Source organism: Doryrhamphus excisus, linkage group LG1, assembly GCF_037039965.1.
Source record: "Doryrhamphus excisus strain RoL-2023G ecotype Guam linkage group LG1, RoL_Dexc_Guam_v1.1, whole genome shotgun sequence".
In the NCBI taxonomy this organism is placed as follows: Eukaryota; Metazoa; Chordata; class Actinopteri; order Syngnathiformes; family Syngnathidae; genus Doryrhamphus; species Doryrhamphus excisus.
Window position 1 is genome coordinate 22,644,706 of NC_136357.1, and position 21,080 is coordinate 22,665,785.

Sequence of the window (21,080 nt, forward strand, 5' to 3'; positions counted from 1 at the left end):
CCACACCTCTCTGTTATGACCGGGGAGGGGGGGCACATGAGCTCCCTAAAGGGTCTGAGCATCGTAATAACTTTATTCTCACCTGAACAGCAGTACAATTCCAACGACGCTTCCTCATTCTCTACAGACGCCAGTCACGGGTGGGTTCATGGACACTCTGAACATCACAGCGAGTTCTTTATTAAAAGAGAATATGTGGACCAAATAAAAAGAGTGACACAGAGAAAGTGGATAATCTCATCGCTCACTCCAACTCTTAATGCGGAAGTACAATGTGCTGCATTTGAGTATTGCCGGAAATCAAAACGTGAATTCACCTTACATTACGCGGTGTCTTTAAACGCAACCCCTCCTTGCTCATAAAGTGTGGCTCGAATGTTCTACTACTATGAAAGAGAATTGTGTAATAAAGGATCAGACGGCGTGGCTTCTTGAATAAATAACCATTCATTATTATGTTATGCTGCACTGGGTCCGTGCATGATTAGCATATATTTTACTGAATTCGTTGGCATCGCTGCACTGCAGAAATGCACACAAAAGTAAAGAAAATGAGAGTGTTCTAGAGGAAAGTTTGTAAAGTGGATAATGTAAATAATATTTATTTTTTCCCAGAAGAAGATAAATGAAAATCCTTGAATTAATAATGGCTAATGAGTTTAGAGAACTTCAACTCTGTACTTGTTTGGCTCATCAATGCTAGCATTATTTACTGACGTAATACCACTTAATACCATCTTGTCATACCATCTGTCTATCATCCATCATCCATCATCCACTCACCTACCCATCCATCTATCCATCCATCCATCTTCTGGTGGACAGAAGAATAAAGCTACTTCATGTAACATGGATACTACAGTAATCACTTGTTTAGTGTGGTTCCAGACCCCATCAGGTTAAGTGAATGTCAATAATTCAAATAACTTCATTATAGAATAGAAAACCTATTTATGACCTGCTAAGTACGTTTTTTAACATTGTTAGAGCCCTATAGACATTTAAATAACACCCCTATAGTCATTGTTACACTCCTATTACCCAATATCTGTCTCGCTGAAGATTAGTCACATTACTGACACCTAGTGACCAGTGTAGAAAACTGCATATCATTATGTCACTTAGTCACAAGTCATTTAGTCATTTTTATGCTTGAAAGTGCTTCATTTAGGCAATTTTTTTTCTTAAATATGCCTTTTATTTATTATTTTTTAAAACCAATTATAGGCTATATTATATTTAACCACAAAACAGTATGATTTATTAATTCATATATTTGGAAAAAACAGGAATCTGTGCAATTTCAAGTGCAAACTGGTTAGGAATGATGGTAAAACACGTTCCTGATGGTTTTATCTGCTTTGGCCAACCTGCACCCAACACAGACGTGCTAAAAACACAATATTTTCCTATTTGAATTGGAAAAATTATTGATCTGAACATCTTAAAGATCAGAAGCAACTTTAAAGTACAAAATCCAGAACAGGAAACCGTGGTAAATCACGCTACAGGTAGTTGTGGGAAGTCCTTTGTCCACCACTAAATCAGCATACCGCTACAGTCAAACCTCGGTTTTCGTACATCCCAGCCTGGGGAATATTTGAAATGTTCACAAAAATGTTGTTTTGGTTTTTGTACAATGTAAGTTGACTCGCTACATAACCCTCAATGTTAATGTTAGTTAATTGGAGACACATCATTTACTATAGGAAAACTTGCCTCGGTTTACATACGTTTCGGTTTTCATTCAACATTTTGGAACGGATTCACAACAAAAACTGAGGTTCTCTTATTGTGAAAAATTCTAAACATGCAGAAGTTTCCTGGGCAGCCACTTGAGGAGAATCTTGTAGAGCTTTTTGCTTTTCTTCTTGGTCTTCCTCACGTTCTTTACGGCTTTTCCCAGCAAACTGAAGCTCAGCGACCCAGACTGGTGAATGTGATCCGCCTTGCTTCCTCTCACCGAGTGATGATTCAGAACCTCCAAGAAGCACCTTTCCTGCTGCCTGAAGTCGTACTCCACACTGAAAACAGATAAGAAGTCAACACCACATTCAGCTCCCGCTTGAAGCTGGACGGCCCGTGATGTCATATGGGACCGTCCCCCAATTCATCACAGCGTGTGATTTGTGCTTTGTCACATTTCAGCACGGCCAAGGGCAAGACACCGACATTCATCAGAGGATGGTCAAAGCAATTTAGAAAATACATAGCACATAGTTCAAGAGCAATCTTTCAAGATAAAGGCGTCTCAGGTCTGCCTTTGTAGTGCAAAAGCCTTTTTTTTCCATTTCAAAAAGATCAGAAGAATTTAGATTTTGTGGCCTTTCTCAACCTCCACAAACAGAACTGCTGGTTCAGTTGATTAGGACTTATTTTTATATTGGCTCCACCTGACGCAACGAATCAGCTTGAGGGTGCAAACTAAAGTTGAAACGTCTGACGATGCAAAGTCATCGGTAAACCTTTTATTAGATTCAGCTTGACGGCACAAAAATGATTCCAATAACATAAAGACACAGGAAGCTTTCCTTTTGGAACGGAACTAATATTTCCGGTGGGGAAATGTACCCTCTAAAGTCGCAAGAACTTGGGAATTTTGGTAATGGTAATGGTAATGGTAATGGTTTTATTTCATTTGAACATGCATCAGATTACAATTGAGTGCATCCCATAATCAGTTCACAGTTCCACATGTCCAAAAAGAGTAGGAAGAAGCAAAGCTTATTAAATCCTACCCCTCCATCTGGTACTTTTACAATCAGTAACTGTTACATTTGTTCACTTCCTGCTTTCCATAATACAGTTTATAATACAAGGTTTTTGTTTTTTTTTAATAATGTACCTCGTACCGAAGTAGGTGATATGAGCATCCAATGCCATAATGGGTACCATAGTAAGTGTCAATATAGTGATATATATAGCACATCATAACTGGTTCAAGACTCTTCATCCTTGTATTTAGCAAACATCAACTGCTTGTATTGTTTCTTGAATTGGCTCATCGTTGTGCATTGGGCAAATTTAACCGCCGTTGTGCACGACGTCCCCAGTTTTACCAGACCTCAACTCGGTGAGCAGCACAGAACCTGGGTTTTGCTTGTTCTTCAGCTTTTTGCTGCTTTTTAGCAACACTCATTCAAAAAGCCTCTAAGGGATTTTTGGGATCAGCAGAGAGTCCTCATGAAAACCCGGACATTTTCATCACTTTACCCTCAAAAAAGAGATTAATGTCCTGGGAAAACAGAACATGTCCTCATAAAACAGGGCATTTGGTCACCACTCATAAAAGGTGCACAAAGCTTTACAGATCTGTAGAACACCTGACTCAAAACGGAGACACCTATTAGAGTATGTCAAATTACAAAAAATAAAACCCAATGAAAAACACAAAACATTACGGCAAACCATACCTAACTTTGAGCTGCTTGGCTTTTTCTTTGGCTTTTTGCAAAAACCTAATTCAAAAAGCCACCCGGCCGGCAGCCTGTCAGGAATTTTGTCACATGAAGCTGACTGCCCAAATGCTGCTCAGTTTAATGTTTGAATGAAAACCAGGACATTTTCATCATTTTACCCTCAAAAAAGAGGCTAATGTCCTGGGAAAACAGGACATGTCCTCATAAAACAGGGCATTTGGTCACCACTCGTAAAAGGTGCTCAAAGCTTTACAGATCTGTAGAACACCTGACCCAAAAGGGAGAAGATATTAGAGTATGTCCAATTGTCCAACAAAAAATGAAACCCAATGAAAAACACAAAACATTACGGCAAAACATACGTAACTCTGTGCTGCTTGGCTTTTTCTTTGGCTTTTTGCAAACCTAATTCAAAAAGCCACCCAGCCGGCAGCCTCTCAGTAATTCTGTCACATGGAGCTGACTGCCCAAATGTTTCAATGAAAACCAGGACATTTTCATCATTTTCCAAACTCAGCATCCTCCGTTACTAGGACTTTTGGTCACTCCTTGTAATTGATGTTCAAAGTTATTTATAGATCGCTAGATCTGTAAAAACAACAAAAAACCTGACCCACAACATGTTACTCACCTGTAGACAATGCAGGCAGTCTTTTGGCAAGTTGAACACTTTTTGAGATCCTGTCCAGTTTTGAAGGATCGTCGTCTGTGAAAAACAAGCGTGTAAAATAAATTAGCAGAACTTTTTCTCAGCACCCTGACATGAACGAGCGCTTTTGGCACCAATTAATTGTATGACACACATTTTGGCCGACATGAAACAGTTCGTACCGGGAGAGGGTTATTCTCAAACATGACCTCAGACAGTCACAACAAATTAGCCCTCCATGTTGGATGGGAATGATGGACAGAGACACGTCGCTGGAAGCCCATTTTAATCGCTGCTATCCAACTCCGAGGACTTTCAGAGGGAAACAATTGGCAACCTTTACACACCCAGAAGTTGCACGAGACTATATTTGGGTCCTAATTAAACTGGCAGTCCAACTACAATACCAGGGGTGTTCAAAGTGCGACCCGGGAGCCATTTGCAGCCTGCAGTTGTTTTTTCATGACCCGCAACACAGTCTAAAAAAACAAATTAAAAACTATTCTAACAACAGCAAAAACAAAAAGAATCAGCAGTAATTTTAGAGTAAAGAATAAAGTCAAAATATTCAAAGAAAACAGTAAGAAAAAAAGGCAAGAAAGTCATAATTTTACATAAAAAATCTAACAAAAATAAAGGTGTCATTTTTAGAAAATTGGGTTGCAGAAAAAGTTATAATGTTATGAGTCTAAATATCATGGCAATAAAGTCAATACAAAATACAAAAAGTATAAAGTAAAAGTACAGTAACAAACTTGAAATAGTTGGAACAAAAAACAAAAACAATAGTATAAATGTAAGAAATAGCTTGGATTTGGCAACAATTTGGTGAGAATAAACTGGTAATACAAGGAAAAATAATAATAATGTCAATTTAGTAGTAAAAAATATGTTGTTTTTTTTAAAGTCCTGACGCTATGAGAAACAAACTAGGCTGGGGAAAATGTTTTTTATTGTCCCGCAGCACATTAGAAAATTATCATTTAACAAGAAAAAAATGGAAGGATCAACAGTAATTTCACAAGAATAGAGTCAGAATATTAATTGAAGAAAATGTGGATAAAGAAAAAGTCATCTTTTTATTTAGCATAAAGTTGATACAATTATACAATTTACATTTTATCATGAATAACACTATTAGTATTGTTGTTACTTAATAACTAGTTGTATTATTATGAGTAACAAACCAAAAAGTGAATAAAGTTGAATTCAGAAGAAAATTGGATGGTGGAAAAAACTTTAAAAAAAATAAAATAAAATAATTATAAGAAAAAAAATTACATGAAAAAATGTGAAATATTCGAGAAAAAAAACGGCTGTAATTTTAGAGTCATTTTCATTTTAAAGTCAAAATATCAGGAGAAAAAAGTTAAATTAAAAAAGCATTTTATGAGAATTATTATGAAGAAAAATCTTGCATTTCATTGGTATACAGTTGAAATAGCAAAAGTTCTAATAAGAAAAAACCCCAAAATCAAGTAATTTGGGAAAAATAGGCTCGGGGGGGGGGGGGGGGGGGTGGTAATGTTATGGGAATACAGTCTAACTAACATGAGGGAAATGTCATAAAATTACATATACTGCGTACAGTATATACTGCATACAGTATATACTGTGTACAGTATATACTGCGTACAGTATATACTGCATATAGTATATACTGTGTACAGTATATACTGCGTACCGTATATACTGAATACAGTATATACTTTGTACAGTATATATATGTAAGTGGCCCTTGCATCCGGTCATTTTTCCAAGGAAACAGCCACAATTGGTGTGTTGTGCACCTCAGCGCCACATTTCACTCCTCTGAGGTTAAATCCATGCACACACACACACACACACACGTCTCGACGTACCCAGTGGCAGGAGTGTGAGTGGCCTCGAGGTCATGGATGATGTTCAGCAGCATAGCGATCCTGTCCTTGTTGGCAGCCAGACTGGCCTCCACGCTTTGAAGCCTCTGCTGTACCGACGCTGATTTACAGCACTGTGGGGACGGAGGCAACAACAGGGCGGCTTCAGTCGGGTGGGAATGAGCCAGGATGAGGTCCTCTGGGTCCGGCTTGGGGCCAGCAGCGGGACCGCCTTTTGAATCCCGGCTGACGATTGCCTCAGCCCCACCGGACCCGAGGCGTTGAAAAGTGGAAGTGAGTTCCCCCTCGCTGCAGCATCGTGCTGCTGCAACTAAAGACAACTTTGGGCATCGGTGAGGTTCTTGTGCTGATGATATGTTGAACTCGGACCGGTGCATGAAGACGCCAGGCGCCCTCACATTCACGTTTGCCTGTGTCGCGATACTGGGCTGGTGTTTTCCTGTTGCTGTGACAGAAGCGGTCGGATCGTTTGAATGCGTGTGTTTATCTGCATCGGATTGAGGCGTACTGCTTGCATGCACGGCTGATGCGCCCAAGGCAAGCTCTTTTGTGTTTGAATCCATCTGCTGGGCTGCTATTCCTGGTGGGCATGCAGCACACTGGCCCCCGTGCTCTGTTACCGTGCCTCCATCACGTGCACCCTTCTGTTGTTTGGCCTGAATGCAACCCTGCAGACAAGAGCTGTTGGACTTCATTTGGGGCTTAGTCACCTGCGTTATGCTTGGACGATTCTTTGAAACGAGATCAGCGCTCAGTAGTTTTGCATCCGTATTCAATTCGCCGCTTGGTTTGTTTGTCTGATGGCTCTGTACCACATCTGACACGAGGCTGCCTTTGCTCCAATGTTTGGACACGTTTGACAGCCCGCACAATGCAATCCCGGCTGTTTTTGACCTGTTTTTCCGACTGGGAACTACACAGAGAGCCGCTTCATTAGTGCTATCTGATGTTTGTGTGTTGCAAGGCTTCTCTGTATTCTGACAAAGTGATTCAATGTGTTCATGTGACACGTTGCTTGTTTTAAGTAAAGAATTACATGATGCACTGGAGCTGCTTTGCTTTTCCTTCAGTGTAGATGGAGGTTGAAGAGTTGAAGAGCTCCTCAGGGCTGTGTTTCTGTACAAAGCATAATTAGTGGTTGTAGAGATGGGAGCTGACATCCCAGATTTAGACTCCAGTCTCGCACAAGATAGTGCACTTAGAGATGCCGTTTTCAGCGTTAATTCGGAATGTGAGGAGGCTGGCTGGACTTTTGCACTGGAACCTTGAGGACCATGTTTGCCATTTGGATTCCTTCCATTGGGATTAGCATTACCTGCACCAGGGCTATTTTGCAGCGGAACAGCTAAATCGGTATGTGACGGACCTGCAGCTATGAATTGTGTTTTGGATTTATGAAGTCTTAAATATCTGGAGGGATGGTTGGGTGAATCTTCTCTTTCTGTGGATTCCGTGGACATGAGTGTGCTAGCAGCCGTTAGCACCGGAGCGCTTCTAGGGATGCTAACGCTGTGTGTTTTTCCCGTGGCTATTGTGTACAAATGAGGCGGAGTCTTTTCTTGGGCAGCGTGCACAGATACACACACGTTTTGCAAACTGGGCTCATGGAGGTGTGTTAAAGGCATTTGTGTGGGGGGGTAGTTGGATTTAGTGGCAGTGGCCATAAGAGGAGTTGAAGGGAGACTTCCTGTTCGGGGGGGTTTCTTGTCGAGGGGCACGCCTGTTAATGATTCCAAACTATAGTTTTGTGTTTCAACTGTGGCTCCAGCGATGGCGTTAGCATTAGCATGGGTGGGTTGGTGTTGGGTCATGGCGGTGGCGTGTCCATTCATTGAATGGAGCGGGCATGTTTTCCTCCATCGCAGTACTTCTTCTTCACAATGTAACACTTGTGGATAGCCTGTCTCTTCATCTCTGTTGGCGGGGCTCTCATGGAGCTGACGGTTGCTCGGTTGGACGTTTGTCTCATTATGGGGCCACTGAAGATGTTTGCTGGCCGAGAGCAAGTCGTGGGCTGACTGAAGATGTTTCTCTGCTTGGCAAGCAGGAGCAGTAAGATTTTTCCTCCCTGAAATCTCAGCTCCCGCTGTGAGAGGCCGTCTACCGCCGCAGTGGTTGCATATTTTTTGTGATGCGCTGAAAGGCCTGGGAGCAGAAAACAGCAGCATCTTCCGAGACGGCTTGCTGTAATGCGTGTGTACTCTTGTTTGGTCTCCAACAGTTGGGCTGGCATCACCAACGCTTTCAACGCTAATTCCTCCCATTGCCTCTGAATCAACCACACTACCGTTGGTGTAGCGCACAGGAGGTTTTAGTTTTGGGCCCACGCTGGTTGATGGGTTGGTCTTGATTGTCCTGGAATAGCAATAATAGCGATCTTGACAGCAGACAACATCCCCTAAGGCCTCCCCGACAAGTTCCCTTCTACTCTTGGAGTCCACACCCTTTGCTCCGTCTTCCTTGTCACCATTTGTTAGAAGTAGTAGCTCTTTGTACTCCTTGCTAACGTAGCTGTTGGACGGGTGAGCACTGGGAATCGATGGCGTGCAGAGTTTATCCACGAGCTGCGCACACCGCCTTGTAGGGACTCTGCTTATCCCCGGGGACGTCTGAACACCGACGCTGCAGCTCTGAAGACCCCACGTCTGCAGCTGTGCCCCTCCGGTGGCGTCGCCTTCTGTCGTCCTCCAACCATGCGCTCCGACCAAGGCTGGGACGCCCAAAACGGGAACTGGAGTGGTCAGGTCAGCCGCTCTTCTCCCCATCGTCTGGCTTATTGGGTCCAACGTTTGACGATTCAAAGGAGTATTTCCCAACTGTCTAACGCATCTGCAAGTACAAATAAGACGCTTACAAGAAGAGACATGTTACGTGACAAAGGAAGCACACTTGTGAACTTTTGGGATGAATTGTACAAATGAACGAGACTTTTTTAGAATGAAGGATGAGAAAAGAGATGTTTGAACTGTCAACACAAGCGGAAACGGGTATTTTCAGCGTGCAATAACGAGGCAGCTGAAGTCGGCAATGAATGTCTTTTATTCTAATGCCACACAAACGCAACCTAACTGGCAGATAAGTTGCAAAAAAATATCTTTGCCAAACCGTGAAAAAAAAAAGGGTTACTGGCGACTAAGTCAACATAAGCGTGGCTGAAATAGTTGTAAGATAACCGGACGCTTCCACTGAGACGGAAGCATTAAAAGAGGAAACCAATGGCTCATGACATGGAAAGACTCTTCCCATGTTTGTCTGGTTGTCCCTCCGTATGATCGTTAGTAGCCACACGGTGGGGAAGTGGTTTACGTCTTAGTCTCACTGTCAGGAGATGGAGATTTCAAATCTCCTTTTTGGATTTTCTCCGGTAACCTGAGCTTCCTCCCACATCCTAGAAGCATCCATGCTAGCTTATGTGAGGGTGACCATATTTTGATGACCGAAAACCAGGACACACAACCATCCATCCATCCACACACACAACCACCCATCCATCTATCCATCCATCCATCCATCCACACAACCACCCATCCATCCACACAACCACCCATCCATCCACCCATCTCCACCCACCCACCCACCCATCCAACCATCCATCTTCCATCATCAATCCATCCATCTTCCATCCATCATCCATCCGTTTTCTATGCCACTTATCCTGACTAGGGTCTTAGGGCTGGAGCCCATCCCAGTTGAGTTCTGGTGAGTGGAGGGGTACACCCTGGACTGGACGGGAATATTCATGTCTTCATTCATGGAACTATTTTAGTTCTAGTTTAGGAACTATTATTTAAAAAATATGCATATTTAAACAAAATGCACATATTTTTTGGCTAAATGAAATCATTTCATGCATAAAAAGTAAAATACACAACATTAAGACATTAACATTACAACTTTGTTTTTGTTTAATATTTCAACTCTGACCTGCTAATATGACATTCTTTTATCCTCATAATCTTACTAGTTTATTTTTGTACAATTTCTACATTTTTATCTTTATATTTTGACTTTATTCCTGTAAAGTTATTTTTCAATTTGTTATGTTTTTTGGTTTATTTGGTGATTTTATTCCCATAATGTTGACCTTATTCCTGTAATATTGTCACTCACCCAATCTCATTTTCCAAAAATGACCACTTAATTTTCTTTTGTTTTTTTGTGTTGTAGTTGGTGGTTTTTTTGTTTCTTATAAGACTACAACTTGAAAAAAATTATTGTTTTTCAATATTTAAATATTTTGGTATTACAATGACGCCATTTTCATTCTCCTAAAATTATGATGTTTCCCCTATTGGATTACAGCATAATTCTTTTAATGTTTTGATATTCCCATAAAATTACTGCTGAGTTTTCCGTTTTTTGCTGGGGTTTTTATTTTTTTGTTAAATTCTATTTTTAGAACGTGCCGGGAGCCATGCTTTGGAGACCTACATTTTAAGCCATAATTGCTGGGGCATAGGGGTACCCTGAAAAGTACTGATACTTGACCACCTGATCCCTACCACATGGAACCACGGAACTCACGTCGGCCATATTTTGGCCCAATACGCACGTGCAAGCGTCACTACGCCTGTAGAAAGTACTCTAATGTCATATTAGCATTTCTAACGCATGCACACATCTCATTTGTCTGACAGTAAACAGAATAATTTATTGGCAAAATAAACTACTGGCACTCGTGTAGCCCTTATGGAGATCAGGCTTGCCTTCATGGTCGGCTGCCCCGCTCGTGTTGAACGGGGGCCCGCAGTGGTGCTAACATAGGCGGCATTAGGCTGGGTGAGAAGTGAATAGGATGTAACACCCTTTCACAGAGATGCTGCAGTGTGTGTGTTTATGTGTGTATGTGTGTGAGTGTGTGTGGTTCATGACACATACATGTCTCATGTCAACAACACCAGCGGGCAACAATGCTTTGCATGGAAGCAAAGTTAAATGTTTAAAAAATTGAGTTGATATGCGTGTCATAACTTTCACACAAACACATTCTGACAAGGCTCCTCTCACCCTCATCCTCCTCTTCATCTTCAGCATGACAGGCACCCAGCCATGTCAAAAGTGCAAAAAGAACATGTAGTCATTCATCCCTGTAGGGTCTATTAACTTGGGTGGCTGCTGCTTGGACTCTAAAGGGAAGTGACACACACGCCTTGCGGATGTAAGCAAGACAATTTCATGAAAGAAACATTCTGCTTGGCTGTCATACCTGCGTGATGTCCAAATACGAAGCGCCAAGTTTCCACTCTTTGCCGTGTCCTCCGGAGTCCTCAAGTCGCACAGCGGGTTAAAAGGAGTGAAACTTTACAGTATCCAGCTCTGACATTGATCGGGCCAGGCTGCTTCCGCATTGATTCTCTCCTGATTTGGTTGTGATGCTGCTCCACGCTCGCCCCATGTCTCCTTAGCTGCCACTGAACGCAACCCAGCACTTGCTTCTTTGCTTCCTCGCCTCTACCTTCCACTGCCTCTCTCTTATTTCCATCACTATCCTCCCTCCTCCCAGCATCTCATCTACAGCTGGGTGGGGGTGGAGATGGAGAGAGAGAGAGAAAGAGAGAGAGAGAGCGAGAGTGAGGGGGGGTGACTTGCATCTGGCGAGGTAGGGACCGTGTTTAAATTACCATGCAGGAAATATGGGATGCATTAACCCTAAAGTTGAACACTGTTCCATCATGCCGGGTGGTTGACCCCCAAGTTATTCGAATTCATAAAATCCTAAAGTCCAGACCACTCTTAAATTAGAGTGAAATAAAATGAGGCTCCAGCATACCCCTGGCACCCTTGCGAGGACCAGGAATAGGAAATGAATGGACAAAATCAAATCAAATAAAAAGGATGTATGGCTGGTTAAAATGAAGTAAAATGTCAACATGTAAAAGTATGGTAGAAAGTGTGAGACATGCATGCACATATCTTTCTTTTTCTCCAAGTTAGATGTAAAAAGGTCTAAAAGATGCATGCAGGTAATTAATGCACGACACATCTAGTCCGCCTATTAGAACACCTCCAAAAAGCTCCAACAGGCTTTTATGGTTTTCTAAGCATGCTGTGATCTTGTAGCAACAGGTACATGCTTGATAACATGTATATCATCAATAGTCATCAGGTGTCAGGAGGTTCATGGGGTAAACTCTGATACCAAATGTGGCCAGTATGAAGTTATATCATCAGTAATGGTGAGAAAATATCTGAAGAGGAGACACTCGGGGCTGCTCGTAGAGTGTGTCCAACCACAGTACACCTTGCTGGGCCACGCCAGGTGGCTCCACCCACTCTCTACCTGGTTCTACGACCTCCAGGGTGGAACATCAGCAACATGGAGAGCATGTCCGACCTCAGTGCACCTTGCTGGGTCAGGTTCCATGATCCATCGGAAGCTCGTTCAACAAGACGTCTTTTAAAGAGAAGGACTAAGAAGGCTTTTCTGGTAGGCTTGTGTTCATGTTTGTTTCCATGTCACAACGTGGAAACATATGGCTTGTAGACCGGTGCTGCTTATCTAGAGACAAATCTGTTATTGTCTTTAAATTTAATGGGTGCAGCTTAAATACTATATAGTCTATATAGTAGTCTATAGTCCATAATTTATGGTAATTACCCAATGTCTGTAATGCACCTGACGTTCTTGGCTGGCTACTGTCCTTCTTCGCTGGACGATGGTGAGGCTTGAGTGGGAGACTTAACCTGCCGTCCAGCCGACACACAGTTTCAGATATCTGCTGGAGAAGAGCCCGCCATCAAAAAACTGTGTTGCAGTTTTCACAATGTTTATACTTTGTTACAACTTAATTTGTCATTTTGGAAAAAACTACCATTACATATAAGTATAGATTTTACTTTGTTATAAACCAAGTTACTTGCTGTAATTTTGTGACATGCATTTTTTTTGTTTTCTTAAATTGAATTTCTGATTCAGTACAAAGTAGAATTTTAATTATACCTTCATCAGACATGTCTTAAGGTAAAATGTATTTCCAGTAAATCAACATTTATGTTTTCAACCACATCATAAATTTAATACTTTAAAACTAATAAATTTAGGTGTCACAAATTACAGTATTTTTTTAGGTTGATCCAAAGTATCATTTTTCTGTGCAGACAGAATACTTTATTAATCCCTTTGGGATTCCCTCAGGGAAATTGGCATCTCCACTGCTCCATGTATAGCACTGTTTAAAGTAAATAAAGTGTAAAAGAATATAAGATAAAATATAAAAACTCAAAAACATAGACATCATAGACACCATACATACTAACAAAAACTAAAAAATTTCACAACAAAAACAAAATTCCCTATAATATAAAACTATAATCACTGAACTGTTCCACTGAAAATAAAATTAAAAACAGAAAAATTATCTTAAAAAGACCATTTATTTGTGATGATTCTGAAAATGGCATCACCTTTCAAAATAACAATAAATAAAAATCATCAAAAACAGTGTTCTAAGCAGTACAGCAGGCCAGTGTGTGTTTTAAGAAAAAACACTTGCATGTGAAATTAAATAAAATGTGGTCTTTAGGTTTTTTTCCCTAATGAAACTGTAAACACGTCAATTTACACATCTTAACGTGTAAAACAGGTCTGCTCACCTCTTCTCTAAAACTTCAGTGATCCAGCATTATAAAACAGTGACAGTAATAAAACAGTATAAAAATAGAAACTGTGTTAACTCTTTACTACTATGAAAAAGACAAAGTTGTGTCTGTGAAGAAACTTTAAAACTGTTTAAAATATTAGTACTAACACTGATTAGTGTGGAGGAACAGTGATGCTCTGTGTTTCCTGCTCTCACATGACGTCTCTCTGGGTCAGACATGCGTCTGTACTGCTGTCACACACGTTTTACATAAATGATTTGCTGCAGGGCTTCTCATCTTTTCTAAAAACTTATTTTACACTTGCGTGTTATGAAAGTTTGGTGAGGCGACGCAGTACAATGCCGTCTCTGCCGCTGTTTTCATCGCGGTCTGCTCTGATGAAATGTCAAGGAGACACAGGAGAGGGACGAGGGAGCGCTTGTTTTGTGTGAGCGCGGCAGCAGGTCCAGTGAGAGCGGTGCGGGCAGAGACAGGAGGACAGAGAAACGTTACAGTGGCAGCTCTTTGATGCCAAAAATGATATATACGCATCCTAATGAGATGTATCGATACGCTAGTGCTGCATTGATTTGTTTCTAATTCGTGTTCAGCTTTTAACGATACAGACCGTCTGAACTTCATATCTTACACACCTTACACATGTATCTAGCTACTAAATACTTCAGTATGTGTGTGAAGGGGATTCTCGGACAGTAAAAGTGGCCTTACCACACTAAATAATAAGCGTAAGCGCTTATTCTTTCATGACATGACTTAACAATAACATTAGCAACGACATTAACTTTGCACTGGCCCTCTGCGTGTCAAATAAATGAAACCTGGTTTAGCTAGCATTAGCTCACAAAACACTACGACAGTCTTTGAGGTAATTTTAGTTGTTTATCCTCTAACTAATTAGAACTATGCCTGGCAAGCCCTCATTGTCCCTAATAACATCTACAATTTAAATTCTTACCTTGTTTTAGAGTTTCCAAGCACGGTTGACACCTTCGATGCGAGGGACCAGTAATGGCGGACTTCCAACTCAAAAAGCGCGATCTGGCGTGACGTCACGTAGTCACGTGACAAGGAAACCTCGGGTTTAAAGTGAAAATACCATTTAAGTCGAATTGTTTCATTTCATTTTGTCCAGGGGGAGTGTCGTTTGCTTTAAAGCAAAGTAGAAAAATCAGATTCAACCTGGAAACTATGATTTCCAATTAGACCAATTTAAAAATGCACTTTAAAGGAATGACACAGTCATTTCACCATTTTCAGTGTGGCGATGGTGGTGGTGGGTCCCGCAGCTAAACCAGTGGATGAGCGGAACCTGCAACTGTAGTTTCCCACTGCTTTGGCACTTGACGGGCCTCATTTCAGATCCCGCCCTCTTCGTTAATAGCCAATGGAAGTTATTTCTCCTGTCACCCGAATGATTGCAACCGCAGACCGCTTTGAAATGGCTTTTATATGAGGCCTTGGTGTGTTGCATTCATTAGCTTGCCCTCATATTCCATTACTGCAGCTGTGGGGAACATGAAGCTTCCTTGGTGCGTGGAAGATTGTTCCTTAGCCTCAAGGTGAATACATAATACTTTATCACTGAAATGCCTAACCCGGCATAATAACCAGGCCGCAGTTGATTTACTGTCTCTAAATGTTTATTTGGATCACAATTAATCAGCGCAATATTGATTCTACCGTTAAGGCGTATTCATATCTGCAGATTCTTTGTGTTTATTGAATTTATGAGGCAAATATGACTGACACACTATTGGAAGAGACTAATACAATATCAGCAACTCCAGTGATTGCAAATGCATATGCCCCAATGCATTATATATAATATAATATAATATAATATAATATAATATAATATAATATAATATAATATAATATAATATAATATAATATAATATAATATAATATAATATAATATAATATGGTTATAGTCTGGTTAGCACGCAGACCTCCCAGCTAGGAGAACAGGGTTCAATTCCACCCTCGGCCATCTCTGTGTGGAGTTTGCATGTTCTCCCCGTGCATGCGTGGGTTTTTCTCCGGGTACTCCGGTTTCCTACCACATTCCAAAAACATGCTAGGTTAATTGGCCACTCCAAATTGTCCATAGGTATGAATGTGAGTGTGAATGGTTGTTTGTCTATATGTGCCCTGTGATTGGCTGGCCACCAGTCCAGGGTGTACCCTGCCTCTCGCACGAAGAAACCTGGGATAGGCTCCAGCACCCCCACGACCCTTGTGAGGAAAAAGCGGAAAATGAATGAATATATAATAATAATATAATATAATATACAGTGAAGAAAATAAGTATTTGAACACCCTGCTATTTTGCTATTTCTCCCACTTAGAAATCATGGAGGGGTCTGAAATTTTCATCGTAGGTGCATGTCCACTGTGAGAGAGATAAACTAAAAAGAAAAATCCAGAAATCACAATGCATGATTTTTTAACAATTTATTTGTGTGATACAGCTGCTAATAAGTATTTGAACACCTGAGAAAATGAATGTTAATATTTGGTACAGTAGCCTTTGTTTGCTATTACAGAGGTCAAACGTTTCCTGTAGTTTTTCACCAGGTTTGCACACACTGCAGGAGGGATCTTGGCCCACTCCTCCACACAGATCTTCTCTAGATCAGTCAGGTTTCTGGGCTGTCGCTGAGAAACACGGAGTTTGAGCTCCCTCCAAAGATTTTCGATTGGGTTCAGGTCTGGAGACTGGCTGGGCCATGCTAGAACCTTGATATGCTTCTTACGGAGCCACTCCTTGGTTTTCCTGGCTGTGTGCTTCGGGTCGTTGTCGTGTTGGAAGACCCAGCCACGACCCATCTTCAATGCTCTGACAGAGGGAAGGAGGTTGTTCCCCAAAATCTCACAATACACGGCCCCAGTCATCCTCTCTTTAATGCAGTGCACTCGTCCTGTCCCATGTGCAGAAAAACACCCCCAAAGCATGATGCTACCACCCCCATGCTTCACAGTAGGGATGGTGTTCTTCGGATTGTACTCTTCATTCTTCTTCCTCCAAACACGCTTATTGGAATTATGACCAAAAAGTTATATTTTGGTCTCATCTGACCATAAAACTTTCTCCCATGACTCCTCTGTATCATCCAAATGGTCATATGCAAACTTAAGACGGGCCTTGACATGTGCTGGTTTAAGCAGGGGAACCTTTCGTGCCATGCATGATTTCACATCATGACGTCTTAGTGTATTACCTACAGTAACCTTGGAAACGGTGGTCCCAGCTCTTTTCAGGTCATTGACCAAGTCCTGTCGTGTAGTTCTGGGCTGATTCCTCACCTTTCTTAGAATCATTGAGACCCCACGAGGTGATATCTTGCATGGGGCTCCACTCCGATTGAGATTGACCGTCATGTTTAGCTTCTTCCATTTTCTAATGATACCTCCAACAGTGGACCTTTTTTCACCAAGCTGCTTGGTAATTGCTCCGTAGCCCTTTCCAGCCTTGTGGAGGTGTACAATTTTGTCTCTGGTGTCTTTGGACAGCTCTTTGGTCTTCGCCATGTTACAAGTTAAAGTCTTACTGATTGTATGGGGTGGACAGGTGTCTTTATGCAGCTAACGACCTCAAACAGGTGCATCTGATTCAGGATGATACATGGAGTGCAGGTGGACTTCTAATGGGCAGACTAACAGGTCTTTCAGGGTCAGAATTCTAGATGATACACAGGTGTTCAAATACTTATTTGCAGCTGTATCACACAAATAAATTGTTAAAAAATCATGCATTGTGATTTCTGGATTTTTCTTTTTAGTTTATCTCTCTCACAGTGGACATGCACCTACGATGAAAATTTCAGACCCCTCCATGATTTCTAAGTGGGAGAAATAGCAAAATAGCAGGGTGTTCAAATACTTATTTTCTTCACTGTATATTATTATATAATATGTTATATATATTATATTACATTATATATATATATATATATTTTTTTTTTACAGAACAGCACTGAGGGACTGTGATATTTATGATTTGTATTGAAGATATTTTCAGTCTAATAGACACACACAATCACCCAGCACAAACAGAATTGAGCAACACTTAGATATGACTCATGGAACGACTTCACTATGGCCAGCTTCACCCAAAAAGCAAACCAAAGGACATTGGCACCACCCTGAAGGGGATCGTACCCTTGCTACATCATTTAATGGACGTTTTTACCTCCATCTGGTAACAACTCCAATGACCGGCCATACGTGCAACTAAATTACATCAAGCAGCTCAAGTGTGGACCACAAACGGGCATCTTTCTGCCTCGAGTGAGTGGGAATTAAACCTGGCGGCAGCATGGTCACAGGTGTGCACCCCCAAAAACTCCAAACACAGACATGCAATCATCATCACAGGCCGTCATCATAGTCGACTTTTTATACAACATTGCTTTTTTTTATTTAAAGCTACCAATGTTACTTTTAAGACACCTTTTTACGTCTCCATATATAAAATCAAATATAGGTCAAATAGCAATGAGACCCAGCTTAGTAGTACCGTTAGATGGCAGCATTGCTGGAGAGATGGCCTCTTCAGGGGAAAAGCAGGCGACGAGGGAGCATTTGAAGCATCATTGCTCGGATCTACAGACAGATGGCGCCCACGACACATGTACTGTATTATAGGCGACCCCCCCACACACACAGACAATAATTAGCATGAGGCTTCATTGTTCAAATGGAGGAGAGGATTAGCGTCCCATGTTAACACCAGCGTCCTTGAATCCCCCACCAGTTTGTAGTCATACTGATGCCTGCTTTTGATCACCAACGTTTTCTAGTTGAAAAACGGTCGAATGTTATTGCTTGGATTTGAATGCCAGATTGTTACTTACTAGTAAGCGGTGTAGGAGCATCGGTGTGGCCATGTAGGGGTGGGCTATGTAACAAATTTTGGGATCAATCCGATATCAACCGTATTGCCGATACTCATTTCTTGAAATCTTTCAAGATGATTTTGCCTTGAATGTGATGGTTATTGTTGGTTTTTGATTATAATCAAAATACACACAAGAATGGTTCATTTTTTTCGTTATTACCAAAGTTTTTTTTATGTTAGTCTTGCGATTGGCCACCAGTCCAGAGTGTACCCTGCGTACCACCCAATGTCAGCTGGGATAGGCTCCAGCATACCTCAGGATTAGCGGTATAGAAAATTGATGGATGGATGGAATTTAGGTTATTTTATTGTTTTTGTTCAATCAATAAATATTTGATTATAGTTATTCAATTGAATATAATTCATAATATTTAAATGATCCCTAAAATTGAATAAGAATGTGTTGACAATTTTTAAAAATCATGACAAATTTTCAAAGTTTCAAATCTCACACTACACATGACTCGTGTCATGTGACTATTCACCTTATACCTGATTGGCTGGCTCTGAGACACATTTGACTGATTGAGTCTTAATGTCCCGTAAGTGTAGATGTGAACTTTGAAACATTCAATTGACTTGCAATTAATTATTTTTTAAATAAAATTTAAAACACCACATTTTAATTAAATGAATTCCAAAACATGCATTCGGCTTATACATTTTTTAAATAACATTTTCAGCAAAAAATTGGTAGTAACAAATTAACTTTCATTGAAAACATTCACATGACTTTTACATACCATTAACTTGTTAATGTGGCGTCATTTGGCCGCACAACTGTAGCCTAGCTTCTTGCATTGCAGCTGGTGTATGTTACAAGTAAAACAGAAGGCGTTCAAGGAACCTTGCACGTTAAGTAACACGCAAACAACAACAACAAAACATGAAAATATTTATAGTAAATATTTGGGGAAATAAACATGGAAAACTAAACTGAAATACCGTGTAACTTTGGTCGAAAACTTACACCCAAATTTTCTGTACCGGTTAGCGTACATGGCAAAACAGGAAGGAACATGACTGTTTTCCAAAATTGCACATGGAATTGTTTCCTCTTTGCCATACGCCAAAGGTTCATTTCCGCTGACCCGTGTCCAGGAGATACGTGGACTTCTGTGATTGAACTTGCTTTGATGACGGCCCCGTTCATGGTTGGGGATCCTCCCGCCGCATGTCACGTGGGAGCCAATCATGTGACTGGGGCCTCCATGTGGTGGAGTGTTCAGTGTTTGCCCATTTTGGTTTCCTCACAAGGAGTTGATGAAAGGAGTTGATCACAACATTTGTAGCAAACTGTTTTCTTGTCTTGCTTTTGCTGTTTTTTATGTTAATCCAAGCAGCTCATGAAGAGGTGAAAAAGAGAAATAAAAAAAACATTCACTTTTGGAAAAAAAATGCTGTTTGTTATTTTTTTCTATAAACTGATTTTTTTCTCTACATGGACCCTGTCCAGGAAATGCTCTTCTACTTTGTTGTAAAAGTCTGATCACCATCTGTTGAGCATGGATATGTTAATCCTCGCTCTTGGCAGTCATATTCATTCAGCAGAGCGTAAAAATATCTTTATTGCATTTAATTTGTTGCTGACTTGAGCTCTTTGTGAATTCCAATACAAAACTGGTATAACATCATCATTTAGTTCCATCTTCTTGCTCAACGTTGGAGGTCATGGTTCACCAGGAGCACCGATCTTCGGCTGCTAATAACAATCAGGGGGCTAGAATCAAATATCCATCCATTCATTCATTTTCTATACCGCTTATCCTCACGAGGGTCGCAGGGGCGCTGGAGCCTATCCCAGCTGTCTTGGGGCGAGAGGCGGGATCCACCCTGGACTGGTGGCCAGCCAATCACAGGGCACATGTAAACAAACAAACTCCCACCCACATATGGACAATTTGGAGTGGCCAATGAAGCTAACACACTCAAATATATCATACAGAAAGCCCAATCCATGAATTACAATTAGGGGTGGACTGATAATTATGGGGCAGATATGAGGGAGTTATGACTTCATACCGATAAATCCACGAACATTACATAGCTCAGATAACTGATCATTTCAAAAAACTAAAAACAAAATTACCTGTACTGTGCAGTGGTGAGCAAATCAAGCACTCTTTTTTCCCTCCTGCATGTGAAGTTAACGTCCTCTGATCTCACTTGTAAACAAACACTCACTTAAAGAGGACGAACTGGAACCAAATGCTCCGTGATGAGCATAAAAACCCACAGAGGATGAAAAAACCCTTATCAGCCACCCGAAACCCTGGCACTGCAGTGTTCGAAAAATGCAAAATGTTTGCCAGAAACCTCTGTGGCGTCGCACCAGCTGCTCGGTTCAGCGCTTGTGTCTGAATACAGTGCACCTTGCTGGGCCAAAGCAGGTGGACCCCCTCCACTCTATACTCTGGCTCTCCTGGCAGTAGTGATGTAGTCGTAGTAGTAATGTCATGATATTTGATTAGGACAAGTTGATCCAAATTGGTTCCAGTCCTTCTTACCTCTATGTGTGAACAAAGTACAGTCAAATCTAAATGTAAAAATGTAGATATAAAAAAAGATATCGGCATCATACCGGTATCGGTACCGGTATCAGTATGAAAAAAATGATATTGTGCATGCCT

At 41.1% G+C, this 21,080-nt stretch overlaps 1 protein-coding gene across 2 annotated transcripts; it reads right to left on the minus strand.

Moving 5' to 3' along the window:
* Window positions 1-1,247: 1,247 nt before the first annotated feature.
* Window positions 1,248-11,462, minus strand: LOC131132582 (uncharacterized). Of its 2 annotated transcripts, XM_078792154.1 has the most exons (5): window positions 11,155-11,462; window positions 10,956-11,074; window positions 5,931-8,777; window positions 4,051-4,125; window positions 1,248-2,024 (listed from the first exon to the last, which is right to left on the minus strand). In XM_078792154.1, the coding sequence occupies exons 3-5, from the start codon at window positions 8,711-8,713 to the stop codon at window positions 1,805-1,807; spliced, it is 3,078 nt and encodes a 1,025-aa protein (XP_078648280.1). In that variant the 5' UTR covers window positions 8,714-8,777; window positions 10,956-11,074; window positions 11,155-11,462; the 3' UTR covers window positions 1,248-1,804. The 2 variants fall into 2 exon arrangements, with proteins under 2 accessions (XP_078648280.1, XP_078648278.1); XM_078792152.1 differs by lacking the exon at window positions 10,956-11,074.
* Between the last annotated feature and the right edge of the window lie 9,618 nt (window positions 11,463-21,080).

Excerpts from the sequence above, each read along its gene's own strand:
- LOC131132582 (XM_078792152.1), bottom strand. The coding sequence starts at position 8,713 with ATGGGGAGAAGAGCGGCTGACCTGACCACTCCAGTTCCCGTTTTGGGC. Across the intron at positions 4,126-5,930 it reads ACTCACACTCCTGCCACTGG|ACGACGATCCTTCAAAACTG; the intron begins GTACGTCGAGAC and ends TGTTTTTCACAG. Across the intron at positions 2,025-4,050 it reads ACTGCCTGCATTGTCTACAG|TGTGGAGTACGACTTCAGGC; the intron begins GTGAGTAACATG and ends ATCTGTTTTCAG.